This window comes from Dendrobates tinctorius, unplaced genomic scaffold (assembly GCF_039654945.1).
Source record: "Dendrobates tinctorius isolate UK_male_01 unplaced genomic scaffold, ASM3965494v1 ptg000022l, whole genome shotgun sequence".
Lineage (NCBI taxonomy): Eukaryota > Metazoa > Chordata > Amphibia > Anura > Dendrobatidae > Dendrobates > Dendrobates tinctorius.
The window spans coordinates 89,044,485-89,064,438 of NW_027361690.1; the positions used below are offsets into that span (position 1 = coordinate 89,044,485).

General features: G+C 46.5%; 1 protein-coding gene across 4 annotated transcripts in view; it reads right to left on the reverse strand.

Annotated features, from left to right (window-relative positions):
* The window catches only part of DENND4A (DENN domain containing 4A), a 193,521-nt gene that overhangs the window by 59,381 nt on the left and 114,186 nt on the right, over nucleotides 1-19,954 (reverse strand). For all 4 annotated transcript variants that reach the window (XM_073568879.1, XM_073568880.1, XM_073568878.1 and 1 more), the window contains 5 exons: nucleotides 12,953-13,086; nucleotides 12,722-12,851; nucleotides 2,540-2,746; nucleotides 2,293-2,421; nucleotides 378-522 (listed from right to left, as the gene is read on the reverse strand). In XM_073568879.1, coding sequence (XP_073424980.1) covers nucleotides 378-522; nucleotides 2,293-2,421; nucleotides 2,540-2,746; nucleotides 12,722-12,851; nucleotides 12,953-13,086 — 745 coding nt within the window. The remainder of the gene's footprint in view (nucleotides 1-377; nucleotides 523-2,292; nucleotides 2,422-2,539; nucleotides 2,747-12,721; nucleotides 12,852-12,952; nucleotides 13,087-19,954) is intronic.

Below are 19,954 nucleotides of genomic sequence, written 5' to 3' on the forward strand. Positions count from 1 at the left end.
GCAGTACACGCCGTACTCATAGTCTCTTTGTGGGACTACAGATGTGACTCTTCACTCTGTATCCCTCCGGATAACCTGGAAAGAAACGACGCACACTGAAGTAGATAAGGGTCTAATGAAAGACCCGTGTCCACCTCCTACTGACACTAAGCTAAACTGAGGAATTCCCTACCGCTCGGTGGGGTGTACACTGCGGAGGAGGAGCTAACCTTTTTTTGTGCATAGTGTCAGCCTCCTAGTGGCAGCAGCATACACCCATGGTCTCTGTGTCCCCCAATGAAGGCGAACGAGAAACAGGGATTAAAACCTTGACCAATCACTCCTGTGACATGTCACTGCTACATCCTAACTAGTATGAACACATCTCCTGCAAATACCTGAGGGCGTAGCATGCGGAGCTACAGAGTGCGGCTTCTTCAGGGCTCTCTTAAACTGGGCGACGCCATGGAGAACATTCCTGACCTTTATCCACAGGAAATAACCTCCTCGGTTCCCCGAGGGCCACACACTTTCCAGGACAGCCTGTATAAGGAACGCATGGGTTAGTGGCATGCAGCACAGTTAGGGCAACTATACCCAAAATTACTATACAGAAATTAATGAGACTATAAGGCCTGTTTCACACTTCCGTTTTTGTGTCCGCCAAACGGATCCGTTTCCGTTTTTTTGACGGAAACGGATGCAAACGGATCCGTTTTTAAAAAAACGGATCCGTTTTTTTGACGGATCCGCGGTAACCGTAATGAAAGTCTATGGGACAAAAAAAACGGATCCTGCAAAAAAATGGCGGATCCGTTTTTTTACGGAAACCAACGGATTTTGACGGATTTGAAAAAACGGAAGTGTGAAACAGGCCTAAGCTGGAATATGTGCCGGTCTCCAAGACTCAGACATGGAGCCATCTCTCTCCTGTAGGATTTATCCAAGTCATCAGTGGCATCTCTATAAACCCTTCATACCATCATCTTTCCATTTGTCCTGGTTCTAGCAGACTTTGGCAGTCCATGTTTTACACAGATGGCCATTTGTATAATTGGTGTCCATGCGGACATGTGATACTACATTTCCCCAGAAATGTCTGATGTTGCCACAGCTCCTATGGTCACCTGAGCAGAAGATACTGAACTGGAAGACTGTAGGAAAACATGATGGCAATGTCTGGATTTACCATTGAATTTTTGTGCATTGCACCACAGCGAAAGAAAAATTGAAAAAGAAATGATAAATGGTAAAAAACTGTTTTTCTATACAATAACAGAGCTCGTCCACTTTATGTTTTTTATTGGTACGTTTCGTGGTGGCTGTGAGGTTACTGCAGCTCAGTCCCAATGGCTTGTACAGGACTGTGCTGCTGAGGGCTGCCCGGCCACTACAAGGCGTATACACCCAAGCCTGATAACCAACGAAGAGGCACAACAACCAAAGAAGCATGGCAGACCTTCAATATGCTGATCATAGTGTGGCAGGAGCAGGACCTCCACCAACCTATTCTTGACGGCTTTTCCAAAGGACATTTTTTTATTATTATTTACAAGCTAAAAAATTATTAAAGTTTCCCCACTTTGTTAACGGAGAACCATCAGTGAGCTCATTCAGGTATTCTGTCTTTTTCTGGGCACAGTTGATTGATTTATGACCACAGACCACATCAAAGTTAATTGTTTCTCTGCACAAAGAGCCTGTTAAAGCTAAACGGTGCAAAATGTTTAATCAAACCAAGTTGCAAAAATAAATCTTAGCCCAAAATACAAATATTTGAAATACCACGCCAGCATTTTTTTTTCAGTGCTGGTATGGCACTTTATGTCCAGGGACAGGGGGGTTTGCGTTTAAAGTCACCCTCCAGCATCATCCTCTTTTATTCGGCACTACTCCGGTCCCGAGGCGCCATCTTGGAAGTGCAGCTTCTGAGTGGCATCAAGTGAAAAGCTACGTCACAAGCTCTCACAGCAAGTCTATGAGAGCCTTAACGATCCTGAACAAGCTCTCATACACTTGATTGAAAAGTGAGGTCACCTCCGCGTCTGCACAGCTCCATGAAACACTACTGAAGAGATGCCGGCAAGTCCCTTTTCAATGGAGACTGACGGAAGCGACAATGGAAAACTATGAAGGCGGAATGAGAGTATGAGACAGGGGAATTACATTTAAAGCACCACTCCAATAACAAAAACACGATGGAGTGGTGCTTTAAACGATTTAAAAAATGGTGCCTAAGGGTGGACAACCCCTGTAATATGAAAGCCCTGCACACCCTTTAAGGTTTCTATTTCCATCATTACCAGTACTTACTTTGTTGTAGTACCCGTAGGTAATGGCGTTGGGTTGAACACCGGCTTTCTTCATTTCGAATAACACTTTAACAGCAAGCACCGGCTGCCCGTACTGCCCGCACAGCTGCATGAGAACGCGATAGCACACCTGCAATACATGGACACACATGGGCAACAGGCACCAACTGTGAACATACGGTGCACCATCCATTACACCAGATGTCATACATGTTCATATGGAAAAAAAAATGCAATTGCTGTTTTACCTCATCTGGAGAGTCGATCTTCTTAGCAGCCATCTTCCGCAGGATGTCATATGCAGTACGCAGGGCTCTCACTTTAGAATGGCACACTTTAACGTAGGCCGGCAGACATATAAACCACAGGCCGTAGCAATGCTTTAACAGGCATCGGGACCACATTTGGGGGATAGACGAGTACTGTTTCGCTATTTTATGAGCCGACTTGATCTCCTGCAAAGGCGACACAGTAGATTTACCCTCTTTGAGAAGGAGCTGTAGATCAGTCATGCGTTAAGGTGACTTTTAACAGTAAATAACCACTAATGTTTAATAGTAAAAGGCAGCCCCTCATATACACACGTGGTCAAAATTGTTGGTACCCCTCGTTTAATGACAGAAAAACCCACAATGGTCACAGAAATAACTTGAATCTGACAAAAAGTAATAATAAATCAAAAATTTATGAAAATGAACAAATGAAAGTCAGACATTGCTTTACAACCATGCTTCCACAGAATTTAAAAAAAAATAAAACTCATGAAATAGGCCTGGACAGAAATGATGGTACCCTTAACTTAATATTTTGTTACACAACCTTTTGAGGCAATCACTGCAATCAAACGATTACTGTAACTGTCAATGAGACATCAGCACCTCTCGAGAGGTATTTTGGCCCACTCCTTAGTTGTCTCGTGTTTGAAGGTTGCCTTTTCCAGACAGCATATTTCAGCTCTTTCCAAAGATGATCAATAGGATTTAGGTCAGGGCACATAGCAGGCCACTTCAGAATAGTCCAATGTTTTCCTCTTAGGCATTCTTGGGTGTTTTTAGCTGTATGTTTTGGGTCATTATCCTGTTGCAAGACCCATTACCTGAAACTGAGAACAAGCTTTCTGACACTGGGCAGCACATTTCTCTCTAGAATCCCTTGATAGTCTTGAGATTTCATTGTACCCTGCACAGATTCTAGATACCCTGTGCCAGATGCAGCAAAGCAGCCCCAGAATATAACAGAGCCTCCTCCATGTTTCACAGCAGCGACAGTGTTCTTTTCTTGATATGCTTCATTGTTCCGTCTGTGAACATATAGCTGATGTGCCTTACCAAAAAGTTCCATTTTGTCTCATCTGTCCATAGGACATTCTCCCAGAAGCTTTGTGGCTTATCAACATGTAGTTTGGCAAATCCTAGTCTGTTTTTTTTATGATTTTTTTTTTTTTCAACAATGGTGTCCTCCTTGGTCGTCTCCCATGAAGTCCACTTTGGCTCATACAACGACGGATGGTGCGATCTGACACTGATGTTCCTTGAGCTTGAAGTTCACCTTTAATCTGTTGTGCAGTTTTTCTGTGCTCTTTTGTTACCATTCGTATTATCCGTCTCTTTGATTTGTCATCAATTTTCCTCCTGCGGCCATGTCCAGGGAGGTTAGCTACAGTCCCATGGAGCTTAAATTTCTGAATAATATGTGCAACTGTAGTCACAGGAACATCAAGCTGCTCGGAGATGGTCTCATAACTTTTACCTTTAACATGTTTGTCTATAATTTTCTCTCTCATCTCCTGAGACAACTCTTTCCTTCGCTTCCACTGGTCCATGTTGAGTGTGATACACATCATGTCACAAAACAGCACAGTGAGTATCTGTAGCCCCCAATACAGGCTGACTCGCTGATTCCAAGACTGTAGACACCTGTGATGCTAATTAGTGGACACACCATGATTTAACATGTCCCTTTTGTCACATTATTTTCAGGGGTACCACCAATTCTGTCCAGGCCTATTTCATGAGTTTTATTTTTAAAAAAAATTCATGGCTGAAAAGCAATGTGACTTTCATTTGTTCATTTCCATAAATTTTTGATTTATTATAACTTTTGTCAGATTCAAGTTTTTTCTGTCACCATTGTGGGTTTTTCTGTAATTAAATGAGGGGTACCAACAATTTTGACCACGTGTGTTTGTGGCCATAGACGGAGAATAGCGTTACCTGGATCCTAGCATGTAGCAGACAGGCGGTTCCATCATCTACAAGATGTTACTAGTTGTTTAGAAACAAAGAAATTGCTGAACATTATATAGAACACTCGCGCTATAGGAACTACACATATTCTTCCTTGTTTTATGGCCTCAACATTTGGTCCTACCATACGTCTCATGACCTCAGACCTCATATATGCCAATATGGCTCAAGTCATGACTAGTGATGAGCAAACACGCAGGGATTGCAAAACAAACAGGCCTGAAACACGTAGGTCTCAGTCACATTGGAACTGCCATGCACTTTTAATTCATTTTCCTACAATAAACTTGGATTTTACCGTTTACACCTGCTGCCTCGCTGGACTTTCGTTCCTTTGTCATGTTATTCTACGGGGCTGTGCACACATCTGAATTTTTTCGCAGACCAAGTTGGTCTGAGGAGACAATTGCATCATCTACGAGTTGCATCCAATTCTCTCATCGCACTGGTCATTCGAGTCTATGGGTATGTGGAAAATGTTTTTATTTGTTCTCCACATCCAAGAAAATCTGACCACACACACTCTGATCAGCATTAATGGCCTGATTTTCTTGAATGAGAAAACCCCACACAACCCTAGCCTATCAGTTTACATCAATCTTCAGATAAAATAAAGTTGCAAATATGACATTCAATAAAATTTGCAGAAAAATTTGTAACTTTTCTCCTTGGTCACACATTTGAAAATTGACAAAAAAATGGATGTGGCCTCCTGAGGAGACATAGTTTAAGGCCTCATTCACACTTGCGTATTTAGGTAATGATTTTGCATTTAAAGAAAAGGTAGAAGTAGAGCCAAAATAAAAAAGGAGATTTTTGTGTACTCACCGTAAAATCTCTTTCTCTTAGCCTCTAATTGGGGGACACAGAACCATGGGGTATTATGCTGCTGTCCACTAGGAGGCGACACTATGCATAATCTGAAAAAGATTAACTATGGCTCCTCCTCTGCAGTATACACCCCTGGACGGCGTTGGCCTTCTCCAGTTTTGTGCAAAAGCATTAGGAGGAATATAACCGAAAACACAACCATGCCTGTAAGAAGGCCACTATGTACGAGCTCAAAGAACAATATGAGAACTCAACCGTAACAACTGCCCGTAAGGGCAACAGGGTGGGAGCTGTGTCCCCCAATTAGAGGCTAAGAGAAAGAGATTTAACGGTGAGTACACAAAAATCTCCTTTACTCTGTCGCCTCATTGGGGGACACAGAACCATGGGACGTCCCAAAGCAGTCCCTGGGTGGGAAGCAATGGATGAATATTGTGCAGACAGGTCCCTAAACTTGGGGCACCGCCGCCTGCAGAACCAGTCTACCCAGGCTCGCGTCCGCTGAGGACTGGGTATGAACTCTGTAGTGTTTGGTAAACGTGTGTAGGCTAGTCCAAGTGGCCGCCTTACTTGTTGAGCCGAAGCCTGGTGCCGAATGGCCCAGAAGTCCCCTACAGCTCGTGTAGAATGTGCTGTAATACCGGCCGGAAGAGAATTTTTAAAGGCGGTAAGCCTCTTGTATGGTGGATTTGATCCACCTGGCGAGGGTAGCCTTGGAAGCCGGCAGACACCTTCCGGAAGAAGGAAAAGGGAATCAGACTTCCGGAAGGGCGCAGTCCTAGACACGTATATATGCAATGCTCTGACGAGGTCAAGCGTATGCAGAGCCTTCTCCACTCTATGAACCGGAACCGGGCAAAGGGATGGCAGTGAAATTTCCTCATTGAGGTGGAAGTTGGAGACAACCTTCGGAAGGAAGGGTGGGACCTTACGGAGAACTACCTTGTCCTGGTGAAAAGCCAGGAAGGGCCATCTGCAGAAGAGTGCTGACAGTTCAGACACCCTGCGTAGTGAGGCGATTGCCACCAGAAAGACCACCTTCTGGGATAGAAGGCGAAGTGGGACTTCCCTAAGGGGTTCGAAGGGAGGTCCCTGCAATGCTGTCTGGACCAGATTGAGGTCCCACGTTTCTAGTGGCCTTCTGTAGGGGGGAACCAATCGGGAAACCCCCTGAAGAAAAGTCCTTACTTGCGGCTTTGTTAGCAATGCGTCTTTGAAAAAGAACTAAGAGCGCTGACACCTGGCTCTTAAGCGAGCCCAGGGACAGTCTGGCCTCCAGACCCGATTGGAGAAAACCAAGTACTTTGGGGAGAGAATAAGGGAGAGGGATCTGGCCGCGAGATTCGCACCAGGTAAAGAATGTTCTCCAGGTACAGTAATAAATCTTGGCAGAGGCTGGCTTCCGTGCCCTGATCATGGTTTCAATGACGTCCGGTGAGAGCCCTGCCTGGGTTAGAACTCAGGTCTCAAGGGCCACGACGTCAAATTGAGAGCCCCTGAATTCTGGTGGAAGAATGCGCCTTGTGACATTAGATCAGGACGGTTGGGGAGACGCCAGGGGGCGTCTGCTGTAAGTTGTACGATGTCGGCGTACCATGTACGTCTGGGCCAGTCTGGCGCGATTAGGATGGTTGGAACTCCTCCTTGTTTGATCTTCCTCACCACTCTGGATATCAGAGGGAGAGGTGGAAAAGTGTACAGAAGCTGGAACTGGGTCCAGTCCTGAACCAGGGCATCCGCTCCGAGCGACCGCGGATCGTGTGTGTTCTGGCCATGAAGTTGCAGACCTTGGCATTGAAATGCGATGCCATTAGGTCCACGTCCGGTGTCCCCCAGTGATGGCAGATATGGCGAAAAATTTTGGGATGGAGGGACCACTCTCCCAAGTCCATTCCTTGTCTGCTTCCCAGTTGTCCACACCAGGAATGTGGACCGCAGAGAGTACCAACTCCGCCTCTTCCGCCCAGTGGAGGATGTGTGCCACTTCTCTCATCGACCGGGGTACTGCGTGTCCCGCCTTGGTGGTTCACATATGCCACAGCCGTGGCATTGTCCGACTGTGCTCTGATATGAGAGGCTGCCAGTAAGTGACGAAAGGCTCTCAACGCCAGGAGGATGGCACGAATTTCCAGGATGTTGATGGGCATGTTTGCCTCCACTGGTGACCACTTGCCATGTGCCCTGTGATGTAAGTGCACTGCACCCCAACCCGTCAGACTCGCGTCGGTGGTCAGGACCTTCCATTGACCTGTGAGAAAGGATTTCCCCGTCGCGAGCGAGGCTGGCTTGAGCCACCAGAGTAGAGACCTCCTGGTTGACGATGTTAGCTGGAACTCCTTGCGAGGAAAAAGGATTCCTGTCCCAGGACTTGAGAATGGCTAGTTGAAGAGGCCTAAGGTGAAACTGGGCAAATGGGACCGCTTCCATTGCTGCCGCCATCCTGCCGAGGACTCTCATGGCAAACCGGAGAGGTCGGGGAGGGCTGCGAAGGAGGATGCGGTCTCCTAGACGGAGAGCCAGTGCCTTGTCCTTGGGAAGGAGCACCAGACCCCTGAAGGTGTCGAATAGCATCCCCAGGAAGGACAGAGACAGACTCGGAGTAGTCGACGACTTTTGTAGGTTGACTAACCAGCCCAGGCGACTTAGAGTGTCGATTGTGATGGAGACGCTGAGCTCGCAGTCCTTGAAGGTGGAAGCCTTGATGAGGAGATCGTCCAGGTATGGAACGACTACTATGCCTCTGGAGTGTAGAACGTCCATGGTGGCTGCCATGATCTTGGTAAACGTTCTGGGAGCCATGGCGAGTCCGAAGGGGAGAGCCACGAACTGGTAGTGGTCCTGGTTGATTGCGAACCTGAGAAATGGACGCAATGATGGACCAAAGGGACTCCATGCGAAAATGACGAACCCGTACATATTTGTTGAGTTGTTTTAGGTCCAATATGGGCCGTACGCTGCCTCCTTTCTTGGGGACTACAAATAGATTGGAGTAGAACCCTCGGAAGCGCTCGGCCGCGGGAACCGGTACTATAACCCCTGCTTGAAGAATGGAGGAAACCGCTTGGTGGAAGGCACGAGCCTTGGCTGGCAGTGTTGGGGGAACAGAGAGGAAGAACCGGTTTGGTGGGTTGGAAGTGAACTCTATCTTGTATCCGGAAGACACTATTTCCCTGACCCACCTGTCCTCTGTAATAGGCAGCCAGACTTGCTGAAAGAGCAAAAGTCGTCCGCCTACAGGTGGGGTGTCTTCCGGAGTTCGTGAGTCATGAGGAGGAGAAAGTCTGAGGTTTTCCTCCTTTGGGCTTTGACTGGCCTGCTTTTGGATACCAGGTCTTGTCCGGCCTTTGCGTCGACCGTGAGTTGTCTCTGCGTGGGGAACGGTTACGATTTTGTGCTGGACGCGAGACGGGACCAGCCCGAAGAATTCCGAAAGGATCGGAATCGTGTTTGGTTACGCTTTTTGTAAGTGCGTTTAGGTTTTAGTTGAGGGAGAGAGGTACTCTTACCCCCGGTGGCGTTGGATATCATTGTGTCCAACTTTTCACCGAACAGCCACCCACTGAGGTACGGGAGGTGCGTGAGGGACTTCTTTGAGGCCGCATCCACTTTCCATTCCCGCAGCCAGAGGATACGCCAAATCGTAATGGCGTTTGATGCTATCCCCGCTACACCCCTTGCTGAATCCAGAGCTGCATGAAGCATGTAATCTGCTACAACTGCTATTTGAACCGCTTGGTCCGACAGCTCAGGGGTTGATGCTTCGAGGCCATCTTGTAATTTTTTGGCCCAAGCCAGAATGGCCTTGGCAGCCCAAACTGAAGCGAACGCGGGAGCCAGGGAGGCCCCTGCAGCCTCAAAAATTGAACGAGCCATGCGTTCTACCTGTCGGTCTGCTGCGTCCCTGAGGGTTGAGCTATCTGGCAATGAGAGGAGGGTCTGTGCTGCTAGTCTAGAGACTGGGGGGTCCACTTCAGGTGGATCTGTCCATTCCTTGGTGTCCTTCTGCGGGAAGGGGTACCTTGCCTCCAAATATTTGCGATTGGTGAATTTCTTCTCAGGCTGTGAGAACTGCTTGTTAAGGATCGCCTTAAATTCTGGGTGATTAGAGAAGACCTTAGGCATTTTTAGAACACCTTCAAAGGAAATCTTGTGCTCTGGAGCCTCCAGGGGTGGATCAGAAATATCCAGCACCCGATGGATGGAAGAAATTACGTCTTCAACTAATGCTGTATTGCTAGGGGGAATAGGGATTAGGGACCCCTCCGTTTCGTTGTCTGAGGCGGAGTCACAGATGCCTTCCGAATCTTGTGTATCGCTGAGGCGTCCCCTGGTGGGTGAACTGGGGCGGAGGTCTTCTGTGGTCGGGGATCGCTGTGGAGATCTGCGTTGTCTGTCTCTGGTAGGGGACGGTCTAGGTGACCTGGAACTACGGTGTCTCTCCCTAGAGGGGGATGACCGTGTGCTATGGGATGAAGCAGATGAACGCGACCTGTGGGTCCGCTTACGTCTGGATGTGGCCGGAACGTCATGTCCCTGAGTTGAGCTCTCCCTTTGCTGGGTAATGTTCATAGCCGAGGCATGACCCTAAAGAGCCTGAAGCAATGTGGAGCTTAGGTTATCTATAGACTGCGTCATAGATTGCGACATCTGAGTAGCCCATTCCGCCGTGGTAGCAGACACCGAAGCATTGGTAGGGGTTTCTTGGGGTTCTGACCCAGTGATACAGTCCCGGCAGTGCGGGTACGTGCTGCCACTGGGGAGAGTGGTTTTGCAGGCTGCGCAGAATGCATAAAAGCAGTCCTGCCTGGTTCTCTTGGACCTTGAGCCCGGCATAGTGCACAGAATGCAGAAGTGCTGGCTATGCAGAGGACCCTACAGGGGTGGCTATGCAGAGGAACCTATAGGGGAGCCTTATAGGGAATATGGATTCACAGCCGGGTAAAAAAAAAAACCCAGCTGTGATCTTACCCCACCAGTTTACCCCTAGGTCCAGCGCCGAAGATCCGCAGTCCTGTGCCCCCCCGAGACTGGCTGGCCTGGCCCTGCTGATGTCCTGCAGCAGAAATGGCCGCCGAGAAGAAGAGGAAGAAGGGGGCGGAGAGCTGAAAAAGCGCGGCAGAGCTGTGTGAAAAAATGCGCCCCGTCTTGATCCGCCCCCTCTATGACACTGTAGAGTGTCATATTTGTCATCCGGGGGGGCAGGCCGGGGGGCGGAGAGGAAGCGGCAGCTTCAGCTAGGCCGAAGCCATGGCCTAAATTAGATGCCTGATGCCCAGAAAGGCTCCAGGCCGGTGCGAAAGTCCGGGAGGAGGTCAGATCTGAATCGGACTCCCCCGGATCTAAAGGCAGGATAGTGGTGGGGCTATAAGCGGAAGGGGAGCCCTGTGAGGGGTCCCTCTGAGGCACGATAGAGCTGGTGCTGCCGCAGAGACAGGGGCGCAGGCAGCCCTGTGTCTCTATTGTGCCATGCCTGCTTGCACTCCTCCCCGGCCCAGACAGGAGCCCGCAGCTGGGTTGGGGTCCCTGGATGCAGCCGCAGTGTGCTGGCCTATGCTGCTGGGGGCTGCAGAGTGCTGTCTGTACAGACCCTACCTGAGGCGTCTCAACCTAATGCCCCCAGAGGGGGATTAGGGAGGGTGCTGCTGTCACCATCAGGGGGCTTTATCCTCGCCTCAACCTCAACCCGGAAACCAAAAGGAATTTGGGAAAGAGGGGGGTCTCGACTTCGAACCAGCCCCCATAGGACTGGGGAAGGAGCGACATGGGGAATAGCCATCTCGACTTCAACTGGGCACCCCGTAATAGGGGACCGAGGAAGGAGCCATGCTGGAAGCCTCACAGGAGACCCACTTTTCTTCATCTGTAATCCCGTCGGAAAAAACGGAGTGAAAAAAATAATAAAATATTTTAGGTGTGCCTCCTATGCGACACTAAGCAAAAACTGGAGAAGGCTAACGCCGTCCAGGGGTGTATACTGCAGAGGAGGAGCCAAAGTTAATCTTTTTCAGATTATGCATAGTGTTGCCTCCTAGTGGACAGCAGCATAACACCCCATGTTTCTGTGTCCCCCAATGAGGCGACAGAGTAATAAGAGAATTTCATCCATCTCTGCCCAAAAAGCAATACAACTTTTAACTCTCTACATCTTTTTATCGCTTACCACACTAATCTACTAGAAATCTTTGATGACCTGTCAAAATGTGTCATTTTTTAGATGCAAGTACTGGGATACACTAAAACATAGGAGATTAACGGTAACATTACAGGAACAGCTCCACAGTTTCCTCCCTCCACTAACCTACCTTGAGGGTCACTCATGATTCAGATTTTTCATTCACCCCCCACATCTGATCACTCGCTCATGTCACCTATGCCTCAAAAACATCTTTAGAATTCATCCTTTTCTTACCTTTGGACTCTACAAAAACTCTTATTGTAGCGCTTATTCTCGTCTGGACTATTGCAACTCTCTACTAATCGATCTCCCTCTTACTAAACGCTCCCCTCTCCAATCCGTCCTGAATGCAGCAGCCAGGATCATATTCCTCACCAACTGCTACACCGACGCCTCTACCCTGTGCTAGTCATTGCACTTGTTACCCATCCACTAAAAAGTGCAATAACTTATCACTCACCTACAAAGCACTCCATGGTTCAGCATGGTCCTACATCTCCCTCGTCTCAGTCTACCACCCTACCCGTGCCCTCTGTTCTGCTGATGATCTAAGACTAACATATTTTATAATCTGGACCTCCCATTCCTGTCTCTAAGACTTCTCACGAGCTGCGCCAATTCTTTGGAATGCACTACTCAGGACAATTTGATTAATCCCCAAAATTCACAGTTTTAAGCGTGGCCTAAAAATGAATTTATTTAGACTGGCCTATCGCACAACATACTTCTCTATCCCTTTTTTGCTATCCAAAACTTACTTCAAAAATCAGGACCCTGGTTGCATCTGTTCACACCCTCTTCATTAGCCCTGTGTCTGTACTTGCACAGATACTGGCTGGTGACTGGTTCATGCAGCGTTATGTGAATCGCCCTATATATTACATTGATGGCCCAACTGTACAATACAAGCAATTTTACCATTCACCTTTCATGTCTCCCCTATTTCCTCATAGAGTGTAAGCTTATGAGCAAGACCCTTACTCCTTTTTGTTTCCGATTTACGTGTTATTCTGAAATGCGCTTATTGTATTGTCGGTACAAGTTTCCTCTAAAATGTAAAGTGGTGCAGAATACGTTGGTGCTATAAAAATTATTATTAATAATTACAAGCGTGGTGTGTCGTGTCTTACTGAAATGTTGTCTTTACTGTACTGTAAGAGATCCTGTGGTGGACATACCTGCTTAGTTCTCCTGAACATTGGAGAAGGACTGCAGGGTGCTGAATCTTTAGCCGACATCCTAAGGGTTTTCAAGAGCCCTTCCGGACTGTCAAACAGGTCCAATGTGAGAACAGGAAACCCATTGTAACTAAAGATCAGAAATAAACATTATATTAGATGACTTCACCAAAACTGGGGAACACAAGAGAAAATATGGTAGAAATCTCCACTAGGCAGGTGGGTACATACCTGTAATTCTTTGGGTGCTCCTCGCCATTCGGTAGGTGAGGGATCTCAGGTGGTGTAATAAACACGGTGTGTTCACTCCTGTGAGACTCATCCAGTTCAATCAGACGCATCTCTCCAGACTTGTCTACATCCACCTGAAATGTAAAGTTATGTCGTTAGTTACGGCACCAGCGCAGAGCGTGAGCTTCACATGATATTACGAAAATTACTAATGCCGGATGGAATATGTCAAGCACAGGACACAAAGTGACTATACATGGATTAAAAATGAAAATTAAAATCTGCCCCAAAGACTTAGCTTTTTGGGGGATTGGTTTAGTCATATGAGGGCTTGTCTGTAGAGGGACAAAACACATAATGGCGTGATTGTTGCAGAAGACCCCAATAAAGGCGAGATTATTGCAGAAGACCCCCATAAGGGTGTGTTCATTACAGAAGACCCCTATAAGGGCGTAATTATTGAAGAAGACCCCCCCATAAGGGTGTGTTTATTGCAGGAAGAGGCCAAAAAAAAAAAAAATTAATCTCAGGATATCTGGAACGTTGGTAAAAACACCTGCATGATGTCTTACTACATTTTCAGAATAAAAGAACATTTGTTTTTGTACGGTCAGATTCTGAGAGCCAGAAGTGCGACATATTTGTGTGCATAGAGATGACATTATCACTGCTATCAGCTATGACATTTCAATCACTTTTTATTCCATTTTAAAGCGGTGGGCTGAACAAAAATCGATCAGGTTAAATAATGCAATATTGTTTTATTTTGTGACATTATGGACAAGGCGATACCAATTATATGTACTTATTTTCCCCAGTAAGGAAATATTTTTTAATGGGAAGACTTTTTATTTTTACAGGCAAGTGCCATTTTTGGAATTTTCAAAGAAATGAATGGAGAGATAGAAGTGGCCACCTCTCTTTCCACAATGGGTCTCTGTCTCGCGATAGGCATATATCTTGCATATATGGCATATCTTATGGACATACTCCATTGTTGCAGATAGGAAGACCCCTTTATAAATGGACACTTGAGGACCTTACTTAGACACCAAACCTGGTTAACTCCGTGAAATTTCATTTTTCCAAATGTGACCATTAGTCAGACATCTGTACATTAGGCATGCTTCCTATATGGAGGAAAGTGTGGTGAGGATCTGCTGGACCCCCGATTTCCCTGTTAATGAACATCTAGCAATGTCTGCCACCTGGTAAGCCACATTCTTCCAAAAATCAATCCCTTTGGCCTGTGGTTTCAGCTAGTTAGTAGGGATGCGTGGCATGTGTTGCGGCTGTCACAGCCGTGGGGACTCAAACATATTATTCAAGCATGCCACAGACACTTGGTTAGCACCTGAGCATGCTATAATAACACCTCCTCCGAGCACAATCAAATAACACCTTATCCAAGCACGTTCGCTCATCACTATTAGGCATTTGCTGTGGAATGATTGATCTGCTATCCCAGCACATGTGAGCACGCAGCGGTGCAAAGAACGGTCCACTCAATGCCAAGAAGGTTACTGAGAATATATTTCACCCTGCTTTAAAAACTTCCATGATTAAAGAGGGATTTTTGGTAATCACAGTAAAATCTCTTTCTTGGAGCCTTCATTGTGAGACACAGGTAACCATGGGTGTATGCTGCTTTCGCTAGGAGGCTGACACTGGGCAAAAAAGAAAAATAGCTCCTCCCCAGCAGTATATACCCACCGAGTGGCACAAAGCACCTCAGTTAGTGTTAAAGCAGTAGGAGAAGCAACCAAAATTCAATATATGCACCAACCCAACAACAAAGGCACATAGGCCCAATAGAGGTACAATCGGGAGGGTGCTGTGTCCCCCAATGAAGGCTCCAAGAGATTTTACGGTGAGTACCAAAAATCCCTCTTTCTTTATCGCTTCATTGGAGGACATGGGTAACTATGGGACTGTAGGGGAAAGGAGCTTGTCGCTTTAGAGTGCGGATCCCCTGGTAGAAGGATAAAAGCTTCTCCTTTGGAAGGAAGACAGGGGTGTAGGCCGTGTCGAACCTCATGCCCAGAAACGAAAGGTGCTGTGCTGGGGTCAAGGAGGACTTCTCCTTGTTGACTATCCAGCAGAGACAGACCAGAGCGTCCAAGGTGATCTGAAGAATCTGGTCGCAGTCTAGGCGGGACAGCCCCTAGATCAGAAGATCGTCCAAGTAAGGGATTATGAGAAACCCCTTGGAGAGAAGAGTGGCCATGACCGCTGCCATGACCTTAGTGAATACTCTGGGGGGCAGAGACTAGGTCGATGGGAAGAGCCGTGAACCAAATAGTGGTCCTCCTGAATCACAAACCGTAAGAATCTCTGATGCTGAACACAATCAGGAAAGTGAAGATAGTCATATTAAATGTCTACAGAGCAAAGAAATTCTCCCGGTTCCCTGGTGTGAAGGACGGCTACTTCCTTTCCCCATGGGCGGAAGAGCGGACCTGCTGGTAGGAAGTCCCTGAAGAGAAGGGACGAAAAGAACGAATTTGAAGCAACCTTTTCCTATTGAAAGGAAATTTAGGCTTGAACTGGGGAAGAGAGGTGCTTTTCCCACCGGTAGCATCCAAAATTATTTGATCCAGTTTGAACCCAGAAAGTCTAAAACTTTATAAAAAAAACAAACAAACAAAAAAAAAAAAAACAACAAGGTTAGAGGGGGACTTTTTTTTTTTTTTAAACGGTGGATCTGCATTCCACACTTCCAACCAGAGAATGTGGCGTATAGCAACGATGTTACTGGTAGGCCTGACGAAACAACAGGCCGCATCCAAGGAGGCGGTCAGAAGATATTTGCCGGCATAGGCAATCTGGTCTGCCATCTCATCCGGAGGAGATGCCACTAGAATACCCTGACGAAGCATTCTTGCCCAGGCAGACATGAACTTTGCCACCCAGGTGGATGCAAAAATTGGGGCAGAGGGAGGTGCCAGCTGCTTCAAAGGCTGACAGACAAGGATTCAATCTGTCTATTCGTAGCATCCTTAAGAGATAACCCATCTGATAGAAACAAGACTGTCTGAGAAGACAGGCGATAAACCAGCTGGTCCACCTTAGGGGACTCTGCCCATCTACCAACGAGGTCTGGGCTAAAAGGATAAAGAATGTCTAGCCGCTTCCTTCCTGGGAAGCGCTTTACAGGGTGTTCCCAGTGTTTAGAATTAAATCACTTTGTGAGTGGGAAAATTCCGGGAAGGGAGTTTTACAGATTTGAAGGAAACTGAGTGCGTCTGAACAGGTGCCTCGTCCTCCCTTAAGTTAAGAGTTTGGGTAATTGCCAAGATAAGGCTATTGGCCATATCCTGCATTTTTGAGACCTGTTCCGTATCAGACTCAGACTGTGAATCTGCATCCGACCCAAAAGCCACCTCCGAGGAGGGGGCATTCGGTGAGAAATGCATCCTGGAAGATGCCGAAGGACCCGGAGAAGTTGAGGAAGAACTGGAAGGAGCCAGCTTCCTTTACTTTGTATCTAATCTGTCCCTGCGAAGTTCGAGGTCAGGTGCATGCGAATCACCGTGAGAGGCGTTCGGAGCAATGGTGGCTGCAGACAAATGTGGAAGTCGCTCCAGGACCTGGACCAGGGACTGTGATACTTTTGTCAGGTCGGAGACCGACTGTGACATGGCCACAGCCCACTCCGGAGGGAGGGGTGTGCTCTCAACCTGGGCGTTAGGGGGCCGACATGGTTTAAGGACTGCAGGACAGGCAGAAAGGATAAGGCTGACCTGACGACCACTCTCTTTTTGCAGCGGGCACAGACGTAATGAATCACAGTAGGCTTATAGGGGCAGAAAGAAGCCTCTGAAGGGTTAATGGGCATAATTTGAGCCATGGGAATACTGCTGTGGAGGAGAGATCATGAGAGATGGAGCAGAGCCTACCCAATGACAGCGACGACCAGCAGAAAAAGCTGTCCCTCTGTGTGCAGATATCCGCGGGTCAGCAGAGAGAGCAAGATATGGTGGTATAATATTCAGGACCGCCAGCTGCAAAGGCACAGAAGCTGAAGCAGCATCGGCTTTTGTCACCACACATCCGTGCATTGTGGAGGATGTGTAGTATGCTGGACGGTAGGAAACGAAAGTAAACATATTATTGGCTGACACTCCGGGGGCGTGAAAAGCCAGGAAGATTTGCCGGTTGATGAAAACTAAAGTTCCACTCCGATTGGCTGTCACGCAGCCCGGAAGGGGTAGCTCCGTGACAGGAGCGAAAAAACGCGCCGATCAAGCGTCGAACTGGCGTGGCCAGACTGAGCAAGAAGAGGAGAGGCCTCCTATTGGTTAAAAAGTGCACATTGTAACTGGCCATAGAAAAGGCGGAAAGTGCGACCCGCAAAAAGAGCACCCTGGTGCCCGCAAGCACCGATACCGACCATGAAAGAAATGGCCGTGGCGGTGCTGACTTTCTACTAACGCCACCACGTCTCATGTGAGATGAAGGGACAGTTCCCGGGTTGACGCCTGCAGATGCGGAGGGAAAGAAGGGAGACATACTTGTGTGGTAAGTTCCGATCCCCCTCTGCAGCGATGAGGATAACTTCAGGAGCCCTTGGGAGAGCGAGGGTCACTGAAATCAGGAATTCTCCTTCCTGCTCCGTCTCCAAATTGTGCAGAAGACGGCATAAACCCCTTACAAGAAGTGGGAAGGCCACCGCTGGTGACCACAGTCTTCCTCCCAGCCCTTTCCGAGGAGAGAGATGGGGTGAGAAAATGGCAAGGACCGGCCACCAAGAATCACACTGAACACCCGTGAAGGTGACGGGATTAGGTCCTGCCTGTGGGTCCAAGAGTGGGCGATGTGGGCGAGACTACACTGCTCTCTTGGTTGCATGAATGTGGGAAAATAGGGTGAGAAATTACAACCTGTTACCCTAAGAGAAAGGAACCTGAAAATCAAAAGGGAAAACATTAATAAAAACACAACAGGAAACCTTAAAAGGAAAACTGTGGATCTGGGATCAGATCCAGGTCCGCCTCCTACAGACACTAAGCTTATACTGAGGTGCTTTGTGCCACTCGGTGGGTGTATACTGCTGGGCAGGAGCCATTTTCTTTTTTTGCCTAGTGTCAGCCTCCTAGCGACAGCAGCATACAACCCATGGTTACCTGTGTCCCCCAATGAAGCGATAAAGAAAACACAAAAATTAATGATCTACTGTAAAGTTTTGCGAGATTCTAACGTTGCAATTAAGTGAATGGTGTTAGTGGGCTGCAGATCGTAAAGAAGGCAGCATGTGAGATGTATCGCCTGTGCGATTATTAAAGAACCGAAGGTGCGGCACGATTGGCAGCTAGTTACGGTATATGCTGCCATACTCTTTTCGGTAATGTAGACTTTTAGTAATATGCATTGTATAATCTGTGCTAATTCCTGCTGAAAGGACAGAAGGTGACCCAGTTTTCAGAGAATCCAACATCATGGATTAATCTTCTTTAAACTGCAGTGTCTGGAACACTATATCTCATGGTGGCTCAATACATTTACTCTGTGGTCCATAGAAATTAATTATGTACATCGCGATCTACACTTTACCATCAGAGGATCGGAGTAAGTACATTAGTATTGTAAGAAAGCAATCCAGCTCCATAGAAAATCTGAAACTCTTCTTTATTGGTGTGAATACAAAAAAAGTACAAAAAATCCCATGGTAATGGATAAAACAATGCGTCTCAGGTAGTGAAACCCTTAATCACATTATCCTAGAGTATGAAGAGTCAAGACTTGTATAAAGCAGTATCCAGTCTTCACATATGAGGTTTAATTATCAGTTAATCAATTGACCTCATCAGCTGCATTGTGAACAGAACAAGTAATTCACTGACAAAAGCAAATAGCCAAATACAGTACTGTATATACAACATATGTAGTACATCAGCAATAGTCTGGGATGAAATATGCGGAACATGCAACATAGGTTCACAAAATGTGCCATATGCACACATTTTTACAATAATTATGCAAAATAAGCAAAACGTACAAAATGAACAAATATATTAAATATGCAAAGTGTGCAGAATATAGGATATGATATCACTACCAATGATGAAATACAAATGTACGGTATATGAAATAAATGTTGTTCCCATTAATAGATTCTTATTATTACGCATTTCCATTATGTGCACACAGCTGTACTTCGATATTATATTCAAGTGCAGAGTTACTAACAATAGGGAAAATGTGCCCTAAATCCATTCAATTATTCCTTCATTTCTATAAAAATGATGATTAATCAGTAATGGAGGGTAATATCTTTCCTGAGATTCAGACCCATCGGTACCTTGTATTCAAATGAAACATCCACCAACCCTCGCGTCTTTTCAAAGTGGCCTCTGTCTTTCCCCGTCTATTGCTGATGGTACCTGTTCAATAGCGTAAACTCTCATCCCTGAAGTATCGTCATGATGTGTTTCAATAAAATGTTTTGACATTATTTTGTATTAGGATTGTAAAAATATGTATGTATATAATGGGACACTTTGTGAACCTATGCTAAGCTATGTTCTGCATATTTCATCCCAGACTATTGCAGATGTCCTCATTATGTTGTATATACTGCACTTGGCTATGTGCTATTTGCTTTTGTCAGTGTATTACTTGTTCTGTTCATAATGTGCATAAGGAGGTCAGTTTGATTAATTGACAATTAACCTCTTTACCCCCGGAGGTGGTTTGCACATTAATGACAGGGCCAATTTTTACAATTCTGACCACTGTCACTTTAGGAGGTAATAACTCTAGAACGCTTCTGGACCCCTCAGGGAACTGATCTGGATGTGTGGCAAGCACATTAAGCCCTCAGAAATTTATAATGTTGAACTGTGAAAATAAAATAAAAAAAAAAATAAAATAAATCACACTTTCCTCACAAATATGCTTTTAGCTCCACACTTAGCATTTATGATAAGAGTAATAGGAGAAATTGCACCATACAATATGTTGTGCAATTTCCCCTGAGTACGCCGATACCCCATATGAGGG